Here is an 18,708-nt window from a genome sequence, read left to right on the forward strand (position 1 = left end):
CTCACAAAGAAAAACACGCATCCCTCATTTCATTAGACTTCACAAAAGACTCCGATAAAATAGGAATTCACTCTGTTATATATCAATCATAGGAACAAGTGACACCACAAAAACGTCCACAATAATAATAGCAAACTGCCCAGCATACACAACGGTATACACAGCTGAAATGCTTGCAATTTTATCAACCATAAATTACACAAAGGAAAACACGCCATCTGCTCTGACTCCCGCTCATCTTTAAAAGCCATCCAAAACATAAACAACAACGAATTCTACCCAAACATTTAGAAGTATGCTCATAGGCTTATTTCCGAAAATAACTCTAATTTGGATCCCTAGACACACAAACATACCCGGTAACGAATACGCAGACGAAGTCGCCAAACTAGCTGCAACTTTACATCCACATGGTACAAATTAAATAACACAAGCAAAACTAACGTAACCCAGTTCCCAAACACAAATACCCATCAAACCCTATCCACGACTATGACTACGACTCGGACACACAAAGACCTCCCATCAATACATACTCAACAACAACCTTCCCAACACCTGCACTTAATGTAGAAATAACACCCCTCTCACAATAACACACACCTTCCTCTAATGCCCATCCTTTCATCATTCTAGAAGCCAGACTTTCCAATGCCTTAATCCAACCCACTTCCTTAATATTCCCTCCATACAAAATATAGAAGTAGTTATAAAATTCCTAAAAATACAAGACTCTATTTCCAAATTAAAAAAAAAAAAAAAAAAAATCTCCTTTTATATTTACAACAACCAAACTCTCAATTACAAAATAAAATAATAATAAATTAATCTTTAATTATAAGTTGAGCCGATAGCCATAGCAGCTAGTGCTCTTTTTCTCGTTAGTCTTAAAATTCATTTTAAGCCTAATGTACAATAATAATAATAATAATAATAATAAAAAAGTTCGACATTAAATGGCAAATAGGTGTGTTGTACCATTCTCCAAGCTCTAGTGATATCGAATTTTTAAATCACCTGGAAGCTATACTTTCTGAGGAACTGGAGAGTGGTACAAACTCCTTGTTAATTGAGGATTTTAACATTAACATGAATGTTAATACCGCAAAGAGTTCTAAGCTCAATGAGATATTTACACGTAGCGCGATGAGGCAAATGGTGAATTTCAATACAAGGATTGCTGAGAGGTCCCAAACGATAATAGATCTATTATATGCAAATGCTGATGTACTGTCCTGTACTAATCTTGAAAATCACAGAATTTCTGATCACGAAACCATTTCATTTGCTTTCAAAGTGTGTAATTCAAATCCTCTGCGGAGAATGATACCCACAATGTGTTGGAAGAATTATTCTGCTGAATGAGGTTTACTTATTAAGAAACTATGATTTCAGCGTATTAAAAAATATGCATCTCAATGACTCGGTTGAATATATAAATACCTGCTTATCACACTGCATGGGTTTATTAACATCAGAACAGGTTGAGAAATAAGTGGTACGATCATGAACTGACCGAAATTAACAAATTAAAAATCCAATTGCACTCACAAGCCAGAAGATCTGGTGAATTTTCGGAATATAATACGGTTGCGAAGTATTATAAGAAACTAATCAAAATTAAAAAGATTAAGTATATGGAGAAAAATATTGCCTTAAATTCTTCTGATAGGAAATTAATGTGGAAACACCTCAAGCAAGCAGTAAACTTAACTGAGGTGCGTGACAATATCCTGACAGTGATTGTAAATGGTATAAGATATGAAACACCCGAGGATATAGCTCAAGCATTGAATTCCTTCTTTGTTGATAGTATTGGTGACGTAAATCGAGAAATCGAAACTTTGGATAGTGGCGACAGTGTGCAATACACGGTTAGCACATGTCTGAAATTCCAAGAAGTTACGGTTGATGATGTCATATTGGAAGCTAAAAGGTTAAAAAATAAAATCGGAGGAACAAATTTACTATCAGAAGGAGTAATTAAGGATTCGGTGTCATACATGGGACATTTCTATGTGGATATCATAAATAAATCATTAGTAGAGGGAATAGTGCCGGACGCATGGAAAATATCAACAATAGTGCCAATAAAGAAGGTAAAAAATTCATTAAAGGCAGAAGATCTGAAACCGATCAACACGTTGCCGAATATCGAAAAAATTCTAGAAACAGTAGTAAAAGATCAGCTCATAAGTTACTTGGAAATAAATAAAATACTAATTAAAGAACAATCCGGTTTCAGAGAAGGCCACTCTTGTGAAACGGCTTTAAATTATGTAATATCGAGTTGGAAAGAAGAACTAAATCAAAAGAAAAGTATACTTGCGGTTTTTATCGACTTGAAGAGAGCATTTGAAACTATAGACAGGAATATAATGATTAAAAAATTAGAAAAAATTGGAATTAGGGGCAACGAGCTGCAGTGGTTTCAGAGCTTTTTAGGTAACCGAAGACAAAAAACAGCCATTGAGTCGGTTGTCTCGGAAGAGGTATTGACAGGAATTGGATTGCCACAAGATCCGTTTTGGCACCGGTCCTATTTAACATATATATAAATGATATATCTTCGGCGCTAAAACATAGTAAAATAAGGCTGTTTGCGGATGACGCACTGCTCGAAGTAAGTGAACTTGATATCATGTTAGCTAGGAGCAAAATGCAGGAAGACTTGAACACCCTATACAGGTGGCTTTGTAACAATAAGCTTAAACTTAATGTTAATAAAACCCATATGGTCATATCTAGAGCGATGAATAAGGAATCTTGTAATATCGGGCTAAAAATAATGAACTCAAGCATTAACGAAGTTAAAACTTTCAAGTACTTAGGGTTCAGATTGATAATAAATTAAAATTTAATGATCATATTGATTATATAGTTGCCAAAATAGGCAAGAAAATTGGTTTTTGGAAAAGGTCATGCAAATTTATCAGTAGAAAATATAAACTGAAAGTGTATAAATCCATCATAGAGCCGCATTTCATATATTGTCCCACAATATTCTTTATGGTCAATGTAACTCAGGTAGATAAGCTACAAGTTATGCAAAATAAAGCTATGAGATTTATATTAAACATGAGGTATGATACTCCCATTAATAACATGATAGAAGCACTAAACTGGTTGAGTATAAAACAGCTCATATTCTACCACAGTATGAAATTTGTATTTAATATTAAGCACGGTAAATTACCAACATACCTCAGCGAAAAGCTTAGATATGTAAATGATGCACATTCATACGTAATCAGAGAAAAAAATAATTTTAGATTACCTCTTTTCAAAACAGAAGTGGACAAGCAAAATATATTTTATAAGGGCCTGAAATATTTCAATGAACTTCCTAATCACATAAAAAGTAGTAATAACTTCAATACCTTTAAAAAAAGCTTTTTGGAGCATTGTAAAACCCTTCCAATAAGATAAAGTTTTTTTTTCTTTTATTTTTTACATGACATACCGATACTGGAGCGCGAAAAGGGAATGGTAATACTGGTAGTAGCAAAATACAGTGCACCCGGCCCTAAGGAAAAGAAAAACAGTCGCCACCTGTAACTCCAGACAGTTCCAACAACAAATTTCTCTGGAATTCGGTATTTTCAGCATTCCGACAGCATTAATATAACAATAAAATTATATGATGTGTAACCAAAATAAGGTCAAACAAAAGTGGAGCAGGGGGGATTGGAAACACGTCCTTTTCAACCTCCCAATATATTTTGAGATGTGCTGATCGGAATCTTCATGCGTTCCGACAGCGTCTTTACTAAACAAAGTTGAGGGGTGATTGGGTACACTTCAATTTCCAACATCCAAAGACATGTTTAGCTGTGTTGATCGGAGACCAATACATTCCGACAGCTTAAAATACAAATACAATTGAAAAATATAAGTTCCAAATTTTGTTGCCTTAAGCTGGGAGCCCTGGAGGATTGGAAACGCGTCCTTTCCAACCTTCCTTAAATGACTGGCTCACAGAGTCGTCCGTTTGTTACGCCAGTAAATATGCTGATCGGAATCACATGGCATTCCAACAGCATATTCAATAGAAATAAATGATATAATATTGAATTGTATTTAGTAGTTTAAGTTTTAGGCCTAAACAGCCGTAATAATAAATAAATTAAATTAAAAATCCCTCAGTGGCTGCAATAAAAAGAATAATTATTCCAAAAAGAATACATTCCTTAACAACTTTGCAACATAATGCTAATTATTTAACATAAGGACTAGTACAGAAAGTTCCGCAAATTTAGAACTCACTATAAGTTTTTTTAGTAATGACAAAGTATGCTTTGAATTAATTTTTTATGAATTGGCGTTTCATAAAATTTTTATAAAAATATATTATTCTTAAGTCAAGCCTTCAGCACCGTGGAAAATGAGTCAGAAAGAAGATCTACGTAAATAATGTTGTACATTTGGAATTTTAGTTACAAAAGGTTGTCAAAACTTACAGGGTTATCCTATAACATTGTCTCAAGGACCATGATAGTAAAACCTATGATAACATATGGCTCGATAGCCTGGGCATCGAGGAAAATTCGGGCGGCGACGAACAAGCACTGTCAAAACTTCAGCGACTGGCATGCGTATGTATCACGGGAGCTATGCGCAACAACAGCGCTGGAGGCTATCCTCGATCTAACCCCGCTGCATATATCGATAGAGCAGTCAGCCAAGCGAACCCTCTTGAATATCGTCAAGGAGGACTCGGGCAAAGGTAAGGTCATATCGACCCGGAACTTGGAGGAGAAGGAAGATCCCAATCTCCCAACTCCCAAGGGATGATATTCTCAGGCAGATAGTTTATAAAAAAAGGTATAAAGTAGAACTGGTAGACAAGGATACGTGGGAGGAGAGCAGAATTGAAAACATTCATCAGCTAAATAAAATAGTGTGGTATACCGACGGCTCGAAGACGCCAGAGGGGATTGGATCTGGATTCGTTGGACCCAGAGCCAAGATATCAACACCCATGGGAGCATACCCGAGCTCTGAACCTTCAGCGCGTATACTCCAATGAAACACTCGCCATACTCAGTGACAGTCTGGCCGCCGTCAAGGCGATCTCGGCGTCTGAAATAAAATCAGCACTGGTCCTTGAGTGCGTTGAAAAGCTAAATCACCTAGGAGCACACAACGAACTACTGTTGGCCTGGGTTCCTGGCCACAGGGGATTTGAGGGTAATGAGCAGGCGGACAGCCTAGCCAGAGAGGCAGCAACGACGCGACCTATGGGTCCTGCTAGTAGGCCCGCAAGAAATTAAAGGGCATCTATTAGTAGAAGAAAGGGTAAAGAGGGACGAACACTGGCGCAATATGCCAGGCCTGAGACGATCGAAGTTATTGTTAGGAGGTTACAACATAACTCGATATAGGGCATTAATAAGCCTCTCGAAAAATAACCTAAGAATCCTAACAGCTATTCTTACAGAACACTGTAGACTGAACAATCACATGCAAAAGCTGGGTATATCATCGAACAACACATGTCGGTTTTGTGATCGATCAGCGGAGACGGCGGACCATGTACTCCTGGAGTGTGACGCAATCTCAAGACGTAGGGCTAAGTTTATGGCCAGAGCATTCCCACATCTAATCCCTCAAGCCAGGTGAACTGCTAGGGTTCACCAGAGATGTCGGCTTGGATGAGGTGCTGTGAAGCAGCTGAGGGCACAATAGACCAATTGTCGCAATTAATTATCTATATATCTATCTAGATAATAATGTTCTATCCCTAATTAGGAAAACCGAACCATGTCAAATAGAGATGTTACCAAAATAGCCCAAAACCACACTTGTGCAAGTCACAGGAATCAAGCAGAGAAATTGTATTAAAACTTATAAAAATAAAAAAGTTCCAAAATGAAGTGAAAAACAGACATAAAAGTGTATTTCCCTTGCATCTAAGCTCTATGTGAAACGTATTTGAAAATTGAACTAAGGAAGTTGCCAGGTACATAGTTATACTGCTGCAGTCTGTAGAGAACACTGCTATTCGGAGAAACTAATATGCCGTTCTCTACGTGAAAGTGTCTTCAAAAACGTCTTCTGTCATAATGGTTCATCTATATTTTGAACAGACTTGGCTTTAGAACATTACGCTCGTGTCACCCAAAAGTGGTTCCAAGACAACAATGTTAGGAAAAACTTGAATCCATCCAATGTGCCTTAGTTGCAGCCAACTAAGCGAAATCGGGCGAAGATGAAAGCAAAACTTTTGACAACAGAAAAACCCACAAAAACCGTTACAAAAGTAAAAAGAATGTGGCGAACAGTGTCGCTAACATTTTATAAAGCAGTTCTACAAAACTTGATGTCGGGTCTCTCCAGAAAAGTTCGTTCATAGGACAGCAAAGTATAAAATGATACAATATCTTCACATGTCATTGATATAAATATGTTTTTCCATCCTTATTAAACAAAATGTACTAACAAAGAAACTGTTAGCACTTTATGCGCATTACTCTATTTGCAGAACTTTTTGTTCCAGTCCTTAAGACGCCTTACCTTTAGACGATATTGATTTTTAAAGCCTTTATTGCATATTTCACATACAAAAGGTGCATAATCAGTATGTATTAGCATATGCTCACGTAGAGTGGCTTCTGTACGGACAGCTTCACCACACTCTTCACATATAAATGAACGAATATCTTCATGTACAAATTTAATATGTTTTGCTGCATAATCTTTCGATGTGAACTTTCTTTCACATTGTGCGCATGGAAATATTTTTTTCTCATCTTCTGGTCGATGTGTTTTTAAATGACGATTTAGTTTGTTTAAAGATTCGAAAGACTTAGGACATTCACTACATTTAAGCGGCTCTTCGATTATACCATGCTTTTTCTTCATATGTGTGCGATAATTGCCATCTTGTTGAAAATGTATTGAACATTCAACACAGGTGTATTTCTTTTCTATAAGCTTTTTTTCTTTTTTTTCACTGTGGCCGTCAACGGATTTTTTCTTATAATCTCTTACACGCCTCTTTTCTTTACTTCTGCTAATTAACTGTTCATCTGAATTCGTACTTGTTTCGATTTTGTTTACTTTATCATTACATTTATTTTCGATTGAGTTCTTTTTTAAATATCCCACACGCTTCTTTTCGTCAACCTTCTCAATTGGTGCTACTTCCAAACTCTTGCTAACATTGATTTTACTTTCGGAATTACAAGTTTCATTTTCGCTAGTAAGATTTTCATTTAAATTATCGGCAAAGGGATCATCAACGTTGTCATCGTTGTCAAATTCGTGAGATTCATATTTATCCTCAATATTACTGTGCAACACACCGCTCGCTACCTCATCCGATATAAACTCATTTTTTACAATTGCATCTAATAAATTTTGTGTAACAGCACCCGACAAATCAGCAACAAAAACCTTTTCTATGGTTGATTTTGCTAATGTGCAATCATTATGTATCGGCGAAGGCGGTGGTGTTTTAAGTGTATAAATATCATTTTCATGCAATATACATTTATCGCGTAGCATTTTCAAATCTATGGGCTTCCATTCGCCGGTCAGTCGTATGGTATCGTACATGCATTGCACTTCTTTCACATGACCAACAAATTTTACCAGTTTTGTTACCAAAGCGACACAAGGCGTACAAAGTAGTTGCGGTAAATCTTCATTTTTTTTAATCTAAAAAAATAATCAATTATTTCCATATAGTGAATCTCTATATTCTTACTGTATAGTTACGTTTATTTGAAAGAATTCCTCTATGAAATCAATGATTTGAATGCTGTTCAGTTTGCCATTTGCAGAAGTAAAGTCTTGTTGTGGCTCTGGAAACATGTACATATTTATTGCATTTTCTTTTGCACAAAGACGGCACCAACATTTCCATTCATCATTTGTTACTTTATTCTCTGCAGTTTCCATTGTTACTGAAATGTAATTACAATAATTAAAGTTTACAAATAAGGTTCATATCACTAGGGGTGACAAAAATGGTTTGCTTGTTTTGACGTGTGAATTTTCGATTAGTCGAGGCTGTGACATGATGCAATGAAACCAGGTGAAGTCAGTAGTACAAGAACATAATCCGATGAATTTTAAAGGTTGAAGGGATACTGTTTTTTACTATTTTACTACCTCAGTAATGCAATGCTCGGAAAAAAGCCAGGTAATTCTTTACTTGGTAAAAGTCTAGTTGAGGGGTCGACTGCTAATACGTTACCAAAAATATCGAGAGAGGTGTCAAAAGACGCGTTTTAATCACGAGAACAATAATCCGAAGGCGGAAAAGAAACATTTTATCTCTGACCGGAGATATTTGCAACTAGACTTACCAAAAAAATTCCCAGATTATTAATACTGATGTCAAGACGCGTCGTTTGACACCTCTCTCGATATTTTTGGTAGCGTATTAACAGTCGACCTCTCAACTAGACTACTACCTTTTACTTTAATGTACAACTGCTAAAACTCGTCCAAAAATATCGGGAGAGGTGTCAAAATATGCGTTTTGATCCCAGGAGCGAAAGCGGAAATTAAAAATTTTATTTATGTGAAAAGATATTTCAAAAAAACCGGAAAATGGCCCCGGAGCGACCGGGGGTGGGATCCATAGTATTTTTGCGCAGAAATTTAACTTAATTAATTTTATTGTTTATAATTTAATTTTTTATTTAAATTTTGTTTTTACACTTGTTTTTTATTATTATTTTTACTGTATCTTGTATCCAGTAGTCGACCGCTTTGTGTCTGTGTTGACTTTAATATAGTAAATAAATAAATAAACACCTTTATTAATTGGCGGCCTTCGGCCGCGCTTATAAAAAATTACCCTGGGTGGGTCCAACACCGGTTTGGAGACCAAATCTATATCCGCGCAAAACACTTACCTTCAGTCTTGTGGGTACAACAAACTCATCAAAATTACAACAACCACTTGAAAATTTTCAATTTTGTTTGCAAATATCTCCGAAAAAAAAATAATTTCCGATTTCGGGTCCAAAGCGCGTCTTTTGACACCTCTCCCGATATTTTGGGACGAGTTTTAACGGTTGTACATTAAAGTACAGAATTACCAAAAGCCAAACTTGATATATCTCTAGGTAATAGTCTAGAACAGGGGTTGACTGCTAATAAGCGGCCAAAAATATCGTGAGAGGTGTCAAACGACCGAATCCGAAGTAATCCGGAAAATAAAAATATTAACCTATTCAAAAATATTAACGAAAAACCGAGGTGGGATCCATAGTATTTTTGCGCAGAACACCTTTTTGCGTTGGCGGCCTTTGACCCCGCCTATAAATATTACCCTGGCCGGTCCACCAATGGTGTGGGATCTAAATTAAATACGTGTAAAATCCCTTTGTACACAAAATTTTTTTCAGTGCACAAAAAAATTACAACAACCACATGAAAATTGCCAATTTCAAGTGCAAATATCTCAGGACAGAGACACATTTTCTTCCGCCTTCGGATTATTGTTGTCGAAATCAATAAGCGCCTTTTGACACCTCTCCCGATATTTTTGGACGCGTATTAGCAGTCGACCCCTGTTCTAAACTTTTACCTTAACAGGAAGAGTAAGTAGGAAAAGATTACTTATTTAATTGGCGCTTAACCGTTTAAACAGTTATGGCCGTCCAACAAGACGCGCCATTCGCTTCTTCGCTATGCCAACTGCCGCCAATTGTTCACATCAAGAGAGTTTAAATCGTTTTCCACCTGGTCCTTCCAGCGGAGTGGGGGCCGCCCTCTTCCTCTGCTTCCATAGGCGGGTTTCGATTGAAACACTTTATTATACGGAGCGTCGTCTTTAATTCGCATAACATGGCCTAGCCAGCGTAGCCGCTGCGTTTTAATTCGGTCGACTAAGTAAAAGGCAATGGTGCATAGTCATAGTCAAAATAAAATAGCATTGTGAATGAAACTAAGTGTGATATCTTAAGTGTCAAGTGCCTGACAGGATGTTCAATATGGCTACTTTTTAGCGTTTTGACAGGGTGTTCAATATGGCGGCGCATAGGGCCGCCTATCTTCAGCGGGTGATAGAAAGAGATACAGTATGAGACAGCGATAGTCAATTACAAATCGAGTGATCCAATCACTTTTGAATTTTGACGTCTATGCAGAAGATATCACACTTATTTTCATTCACAATGTAAAATAGGTTTTAAATTTAGGCCCCTATTATGAGACAAATTCGATCTTCGACTGTGGTCGAAAGAGCTGATCGAACGAATTTTCATTCGGTATTACGACGCGCGTTCGATGAAGGCAAGCATTATTGTGAATTTCGATAAATTCAAAAGTTCACATTAGCACATTTTCAATACTCTGTCAAATAAAATAGAATAAATAAGCAAAAGCAGAACTAGTTATTAAATGCAAATATTAAAAATAAAAGTATGACTACAACGAAATTGTGGTTTGATGATTCGTCAGATGAAGAGGAAAGCTTACTGGAGCTAGCCAGAAGTAGAAGACGGGTGAGATGCTTCAAATCCTTTGGAAATGAATTCAACCACGTAAGTGTAGCTTTTTAAATAAGTTGTTAAATTGTTGAAATTATAAGTTTTGTTTATAGATGTATTCAAAATTTCAGACTGTCAAAAGAAGCGTTCATGGACTTGTTGTCCAGTACAGATGAACTGCTGTAGCAATGCACAAGAGCCAAGTCTATTCCTAATATTTTTTAATTTTGGCAACAGTTCTCCTATTTTGTGCTCAGGGATCCTACCAACTGAGCATTGGAAACGAAAATGCACTCGGACTTGCCCAGCCGAATGTGTCTGTGGTACTATCAGAGGTGTTGAATGTCTTGGAAAATTTTATTTGTGAAAGATGGATAAAATTGAATTACAAGGAGGCTGAGCTGCATCAAGCAAAGTTGCATTTCTATAATGTGCAAGTTCCTTTGCTATATGGGAATTTTATTCCATTATTGAAACCAGTCTTTCAAGCTGTTGTTTCGTACTCACGACCTTGGACGTATATAAAATTAATTCAAATAGTTTAAAATTACTAGTAGGTAGTAAAAAAGTAGAACATAAATACAAAAAACTTACATTTTAAACAATTCTTTTTCAATTCGATACAGCATCGACAACAAATCGCTATTCGCTTGAAAATTAGATACACAACGAAAATTTCGACAGAGATGAGTTGTCATAATACCAATTTCAAATTCGATTTTCGATGTTCGATAGCCAGCGAAGATCGAAGATCGAATAATGCTCATAATAGGGGCCTTAGTTACAGCGTTTTGACATCATTTTCTGTGAGCTATATGTTAGAGATTCTCAAAAAAAAAATCGGTTTAATCGATTAAATCGAGTCGAGAAAAGTTGATTGCTTCTTAATTACACCGTTAAAAAATATCGACAGTTTCTTCCTCTTTCGTTAACTGTCGCTAACTCGGAAGTGAAGGGGTGCCACCTGGTTCTCCGCTTGGTCTTCCCATCGCAGTGGGATTATTAGTGTATTTGATACTGGCATATCATTATTTTTTGTGCTTTTTCAAATTAATTTATAGCAGTAGTAGAGAAACTAACCTCGAGTACCAAAGAGCATGAACGATTTTTGTTTACGATATTCCATTTTGTACGCAGAAATTTCTGCAGTAAATTCTGCCTTCTCTGCAATGCTAGCTTATAAATCAAACAGAGATAAACTCTTGTCAATAACGCTCTCTAAATCGCTCATCGTACCTCTTCTATAGTATGGGTCGGAATCATGGACCGTGTCGAGAGACAATGGGATGCCCCAGAGAGAAAAGTCCTGGCGACGATTTATGGTCCTCGCCCTGATGCCAACCGCTACGTCATGTTGTGGGAATGCGCGAAGACACTGGCACAGATATTATACCTATAGGTACCCGTATTTTGAAGCAGACGAAGGTGGAGACCTTCAGTAAGACGGCTTGAGCTCCCTTGGTGTCAGTTATGTTGAAACAGGGATGCTGGCGTGATTTGTTATACAACGCCAAAATCATCTAGGCGGTTGAGCGCTAATCCCATCCTTCCCCCTTCGCTCGAAGTAACCTAAGATCATCAAAACTTCGAAGGGTAAAGAAATCGAACGATTCTAGAAAAAAAATCGATTCTTCATTCTTCGAAAAAAGATCGATTATATTGATTAAAAGTCGAATCGAAATTCAGTTCTACTATCTGTCAAAAAAAGCTAATCAGATTAATAATTATCGAACATGATTTTTTGCTCTCCCTGGTTTTATGTTTCTGATAGGAAACTAACAAAACTTTTATTAATTTTGTCATAAAAGTGGCTTACAAAATAAAAGCACAATTGAAATGGACGAGAGCAATATTTCAGTCGCAGATTGGAAATGTTGGTGTCGTCTCTGTGCTAAAATAGGTGCAAAAAAGATCAATATGCTTCCAGAGAAAAGCCATCGATCACTTGGTTCGGACAACAGCAACAATGGTCATCTTGTTGATTTCATAAAAGAATTCTTTCGAATAAATGTAAGTGATTACTTCAATAAATTATTATACGCATAATAGGAAACAATGGTTTAATACTTAGATGAGAGATGATAAAGAACTGCCACATTTGATATGCACTCATTGTGTCGATTTATTGACCGAATTGCTTAAATTTGTTGAACATGTAAAACAAGTGCAAACTATGTATGATACCATACGACTAACCGGCGAATGGAAACCCATAGATTTGCGAATACTACGAAACAAATGCATATTGCATGAAAATGATATTTATACACTCAAAATACTGCCGCCGACCCCAAAGCAACAACATGGTTGTAATACAAAATCATCAATTGAAAAGGTTTTCGTAGCTGATGTAACCAAAGATGTTGCTCAAAACACATTGGATAGCCTTGTGAAGAGTGAGCTTATATCAGATGAAGTACAAAGTGATTTTTTGGGCAATATGGAAATGGAACATAAAAAAGAATTTGATGATCCTATTGGCGATGGCGACGAAAATATTTTCAGTGAGAAGGAAAGTTGTAAACAGTCTGAGTTAATGCGCAATTTAAATAAGGCTTTAGATATGGATTTAACTGAAACAAATAGTAAGGCTATTGAAAAAGGTCTACGTAAAAAACTCAAAAAAAAATATCAGGGCTTTGATGTTGCACCGGCTGAAGCACCAAAGTACTTTTGCGCAAGCTGCTCGTTACATTTTCATCGTATTGGTAATTTTCGTGTACACATGAAAAAAGCACATGAAAGAGATCAAGAATCTTTAACATGTCCGCAGTGTTCAAAATCATTTAAATCAAAATTTAAACTGAATCGTCACATTCAAACACATCGACCACCAGAGGAAAAGAAGATCTTTCCATGCCCGCAATGTGAAGGTAAATTTCAAACAAAAGATTATGTTACCAAACATATTAAATTCGTGCACGAAGATGTTCGTCCATTTATATGTGAAGAATGTGGCGAAGCTGTACGCACAGAAACTACGTTACGTGAACATATGCTAATACATACTGATTATGCACCCTTTGAATGTGATGTATGTAAAAAGGGATTTAAAAATCAATATCGCTTAAAGGTATGTGTTTTTAAAAAATTTTAATGAGCATTTTAAAATGATATACAACATATATAATTTTTCAGAATCATAAGGAAATGCACAGTTCGGATAAACACATTTGCACCGAATGTGGCTTACAGCTTAACTCACGCGTAACTCTAAATCGGCATATGCTTGTACATTCTGATGTGATGCGTCATAAATGCGATTATTGTGGGCGCGCGTTTAAACGGGCCAAAACACTGAAAAATCATCTTATACTACATAGTGGTTTAAAGCCATATTCATGTGATTTTTGCGAGAGAACTTTTGCAACTGGTGCTAATTGTCGTACACACAAAAGAAAAACACATCCCGAAGAACTCGCTGCTCTAGAGGCTGCTGGTTGTAAAGCATACACGAAAAATATACCGAAATTGTCTGTGTTGAAGACAGTGTAAGTTAAAAACTACTTTCTTCTAGATAGATAGATGTTGTGAGGTTAAGCACTGCGACCTATTGGTCTATTGTGCCCTCATTCTCTTTACAACACCTCATCCGAGTTCTCTGAGAAAATCCAGAATGGGTCTCGGCTTCAGAAAGTGTATGTGACTACTTTCTAGTTTCGATGATCCTATGTCTTCGTCTCGCGACTGCATCGCATTCCATCAGGATGTGTTCTGCAGTCTCATCTTCGCCATCACAGAATCGACAGAGGCTACTAGACGATATGCCCAATTAATGCATATGGCCCTTTAGCCTGCAGAGTCCTGTGAGTATGCTTATTAAAATCCTAAGGCTACCTTTTGGGAGGTTAATCATAGCCTTATATCGCTATGGGTTGTACCCTCCTATTAGTGCCTTTGCCTGCCGAAGTCCTGGACTTTCGCGGTAGTGTTGTTCTCTGAGGAACGCCTCTTTTTGTCTAAACTCTTCCCTTATTATATGTGACCCTATTGGCATGATGGGCTCAGCTCCTATTGGATTTTCGGCCGCTGCCAACCTGGCAAGCTCGTCCCCTTGCTGTTGTTGTTGTTGTTGTAGCACTGCTCGCCCCACCTAATAGCCGCGACCAATCACAAATTGTCAACAATATCCTCTAACGGGAGTCCAAGGAAACTTGCCGTTTCAACAGGGGTGGACCATAAGGAAAGGGGTGTTAGAGGCGTTGGTTCCACATTACAATTGAAGAGATGGTTGGTGTCATGTGGGGACACATTGCAAGCGGGGCATACATTTTGTATGTCGGGGTTGATTCTGGATAGGTAAGAGTTTAACCTGTTACAGTATCCAGAACGAAGTTGAGCAAGAGTGGCACGCGTTTCCCTAGGGAGTATGCGTTCCTCTTCCGCGAGTTTTGGATAATTTTCGTTAAGCACTGGATTCACCGGGCAATTCTCGGCATAAAGGTCCGACGCCTGTTTATGGAGTTCACCAAGGACCTGCTTGTGTTGTTTCACTTCATACGGCTGGGTTCTCAGGTGCCGTATTTCCTCAAAATGCTTACGGAGATGACTCCTTATACCCCTAGGCGGTGCTGGTTCATCAATCAGATGTCTGTTGGGATGCCCAGGTTTCTGGGTATTCAGCAGGAACTGTTTGGTCAGCATCTCATCTCATCTCTCCCTGATGGGGAGTATTCTCGCCTCATTATGCATATGGTGTTCTGGGGACATAAGAAGACAGCCCGTGGCGATTTTGAGAGCAGTATTTTGGCAGGCCTGTAGTTTCTTACATTAGGTGATTTTTAGGCTTGGCTACCATATGTGTGACGCGTAGCACGTAATCGGCTGGCTGATTGCTTTGTATGTAGTCATGAGCGTTTCTTTATCTTTTCCCCAAGTACTGCCAGCGAGAGATTTGAGGTAACAAGCATCATCATCGGGAACGATTTGGTATGGCCACATGAAACCGTCTAGGCCTTCTAGGGACCTACATGTTTTATGTCGACTCCGACTCCGAACGGCAACTTCTAGACAGATGAATTTTCACTCAGAAGCTCTTTATGGCAGAGATACACCTGGAGTGCTTGCCGAGAGCGACCCCGCGACAACAACAACAACAAAAATCCCGCTTAGAACAATTTTGTTCTAATTGAAAAAAAACTGTTTCCAACTTTTAGATGCAACTTTGTCCCGGCGTGCACCCAGAACTTCGGTGTGCTAGGCGGAGCACGCTATGACCACACCACGGCGGCCGTTTCGTCCTTTCGGTGGTAAGGTTGGGTTAAACTGGCTGATCAATGAAGACATCACATAGACAATGTGTCCATAGTGCTACTAGACGTTTGTTTGACGACCAAACGGAAAATCCAAATAAGTCACCAGGGCTTATGTTATTGAATAACTCATGTCTTCTTGACAAATACTAGAACTTACCTAAGACCCACTTTAATTGCTGTGTGTATCCAACGTCGTAGAAATTCCGTTCCCTCGCTATTCTGTCCACGCCTTTTCATATCATCATATGCAACTTCTGACTTCTTTTTATTCCAACTAAACGGATTGGGACGTCTATCGGGATTCATCGAGTACTGCATCCCCCTTGCCAAATCATCGGCATTTTACCTTCTATCCCTTTATGACCGGGACAACAGTATAGATGTATGGTCACTTCATTGTTTCTTTACATTCTTGAAGAGGTATTGTTTAGATTATTGCCTTGATCGCCGCCTGACTATCAATATATATATTTGCGCGACTGCAATTTAAAACGGTTCCTCCAGAATTTTTACCAATTTCTTCACGGCTACATTTTACGCAAAAAAAAAAACGCTGCAGTGAGGCAGCCTGTAGGATCTTAATTCTCGATCGACACAGTAAACAGCAGACCCAACCCCTTCCATCATAAACAAACAAAAAATATACATACATATACATATAGCGTACAAGACTTCTTTAGCGGCCACCATGGTGTGATGGTAGCGTGCTACGCCTACCACACCGTATGCCCTGGGTTCACACCCCGGGCAAAGCAACATCAAAATTGTAGAAATAAGGTTTTTCAATTAGAAGAAAATTTGTCTAAGCGGGGTCGCCCCTCGGCCGTGTTTGGCAAGCGCTCCGAGTGTATTTTGCCATGAAAAGCTCTCAGTGAAAACTCATCTGCCTTGCAGATGCCGTTCGGAGTCGGCATAAAACATGTAGGTCCCGTCCGGCCAATTTGTAGGGAAAATCAAGAGGAGCACGGCACAAATTGTAAGAGAAGTTCGGCCTAAAATCCCTTCGGAGGTTATCGCGCCTTACATTTTTTACTATTTTTTTTTTATTTTCAAAATATATAATATTGGCTTTTGAAAATAGGCTGTCAAATATCAGATTTAATAGATCAGTTTCGGCTGTATTTCGACTCCTGCTGGTTCGAAAACATTCTACCTTAAAATGTTTTCCCAGAACTCCCCGTCTCAGGATTTGTTTCAAAAACACCCTATCTCAGAACTTGGCTGAAGAACGCATTATCGCAGAATTTTTTTCATAAACGTCCCATCTCACCTCAAAATGATTTCAACTTATGCACAAGTAGGGCGTTTTTGACACAAATTCTGAGATCGGGTGATTGTGGGCAAATATTCCTAATTGATATGCGGCAATTAGTAGGATTTACTCAGCTTTTTTGGTAGCATTTTTAGGATTTTAGACCTTGACTTTATTGAGAAAAGTCATAAATAAGCTAAGCTTTTGTTGTTACATAAATTTTTACGCTGAACTACATTTGTACAGAACACGTTGCGCTGAAAATCTTCATCCTGTGGTTTCCAAACAGAGTGGTAATTTTTCACGCAGCAAGAGGCCGAAACCTCCACCTACCTTGTCTGCAGATGACACGAAATCCTCCAAACTGTTCGAACAAAGTATTGCCGATGTAGTATCACCGCCGTCAAAAGTAGAAGAGCCCGCTGACACAATACCAACAAAGAGCCAAACATCCTTTAAAGAGCAAAATTTGGAACCTGCTCATTTAACAGAGCTGGACAATATACCTCCTCCAACATTTTGGAAATATTAGATAGTATTAATATATATATATATGTATATTATAAAGTTGAATTTAATATATGTTAGTTATATAGTTATATAAAAAAGTATCTTATTCGTTAATGGAAGTTCACATAAGCGTCCTCTGAATCAGTGCTGCAATTGTTTGGTAGTATTTTGTGAAACTATTCTATAATTTATTCAGGATTGCACTGCGCTCATTGGTCTATTGTGCCCTCACCTCCTTCACAGCATCTCATCCAAGCCGACTTTCTTGATGAACCCTAGCAGTTCTTTTAACTTGAGGAGTTTAATGTGGGAATTTTTTGGCCCTGGTGAGCCCATAAAGTTAGCCCTGCGTCTTGAGATTGCGCCACATTCCAGGAGAATATAGTCCGCCGTCTCCGCTGGTCGATTGCAAAATCAGCATGTATGTGCAGTTTCTGCATGTGGCTGTTCAGTCTACAATGTCCTGTAAGAATAGCTGTTTGAATACTTAGGTTATCTTTCAGGAGGTCTATTATTGTGCTATAACCTCCTAACAGTAACTTAGATTGTCTCAAACCTTGCGTCTCCCTTTTTCCTCTGTTCTACTAATAAACTAAATTAGGGGGTCCTGTGGGCCAACTGACAGGAACAGCTCGGAACCAATGTGTCCTGGAATGGGATGCGTTGGGAGTGATCCCCTGATCCTAAAAACACCACCCCCTCCCACAGGAGGTTTATAGCTTGATCACAATTAAATATTAAAGCTTCTAAAATTCCAGCTAAAGCTTTTAATTCCAAATTTTCAATTTTTTTATAAAATAAACGCAATTTAATAAAAAACAAGTAAAGGTGTCTAAGTTCGGGTGTAACCGAACATTATATACTTAGCGTCAGCTTCAATTGTACATTTCATTTCAGATAAATTACTTTTCTACATAACATGTGGCACCGCCCGTTTAAAACAAAAAATGTCTCCCATTTCCTCTTACAATAAAACTTGATAAGTGAAATATTGATTCAAAACTATTTTTTACTAAGTTATAGCTTATTATTCTAGTCTACAACCCTTTTAAAAATTTGTTTTATATCTAAGTTGCCGTGGTCATAGTACAGGTCTACAAGTAGGATATGTAGCAGCACGCACATACACAGCCACGCTCACCTGATAAAATTCTTGTTCCTGTTAGTTTTTTGTGTGGATGCTATTTGGCACTGTTGTACCTCTTAGGTCCAAGAAAAGTGTAGTAGCTGCTAACAAAAA

General features: G+C 37.9%; 3 protein-coding genes across 3 annotated transcripts in view; 2 read left to right on the forward strand and 1 right to left on the reverse strand.

The window, feature by feature from the left end:
* Nucleotides 1-8,063, reverse strand: part of LOC137241490 (zinc finger protein 721-like) — a 105,764-nt gene extending 97,701 nt beyond the window's left edge. The window contains exons 1-2 of the mRNA XM_067769095.1: nt 7,723-8,063; nt 6,517-7,662 (exon numbers count right to left, since the gene is read on the reverse strand). Coding sequence (XP_067625196.1) covers nt 6,517-7,662; nt 7,723-7,905 — 1,329 coding nt within the window. The 5' untranslated portion in view covers nt 7,906-8,063. The remainder of the gene's footprint in view (nt 1-6,516; nt 7,663-7,722) is intronic.
* LOC137239558 (zinc finger protein OZF-like) overlaps nt 1-18,708 on the forward strand; it is a 197,454-nt gene that overhangs the window by 116,355 nt on the left and 62,391 nt on the right. The window lies entirely within an intron of this gene.
* Nucleotides 12,165-17,829, forward strand: LOC137239556 (zinc finger protein weckle-like). The gene is made up of 4 exons (XM_067764982.1): nt 12,165-12,461; nt 12,523-13,524; nt 13,590-13,942; nt 17,205-17,829. Exons 1-4 carry the CDS (start codon nt 12,288-12,290, stop codon nt 17,488-17,490), a joined length of 1,815 nt encoding a protein of 604 aa, XP_067621083.1. The 5' UTR covers nt 12,165-12,287; the 3' UTR covers nt 17,491-17,829.

The sequence above is a fragment of the Eurosta solidaginis genome, chromosome 2 (genome assembly GCF_040869045.1).
Source record: "Eurosta solidaginis isolate ZX-2024a chromosome 2, ASM4086904v1, whole genome shotgun sequence".
NCBI lineage: Eukaryota > Metazoa > Arthropoda > Insecta > Diptera > Tephritidae > Eurosta > Eurosta solidaginis.

Excerpts from the sequence above, each read along its gene's own strand:
- LOC137239556 (XM_067764982.1), top strand. The coding sequence starts at position 12,288 with ATGGACGAGAGCAATATTTCAGTCGCAGATTGGAAATGTTGGTGTCGT. Across the intron at positions 13,525-13,589 it reads AAAATCAATATCGCTTAAAG|AATCATAAGGAAATGCACAG; the intron begins GTATGTGTTTTT and ends ATAATTTTTCAG. Across the intron at positions 13,943-17,204 it reads TTGTCTGTGTTGAAGACAGT|AACACGTTGCGCTGAAAATC; the intron begins GTAAGTTAAAAA and ends ACATTTGTACAG.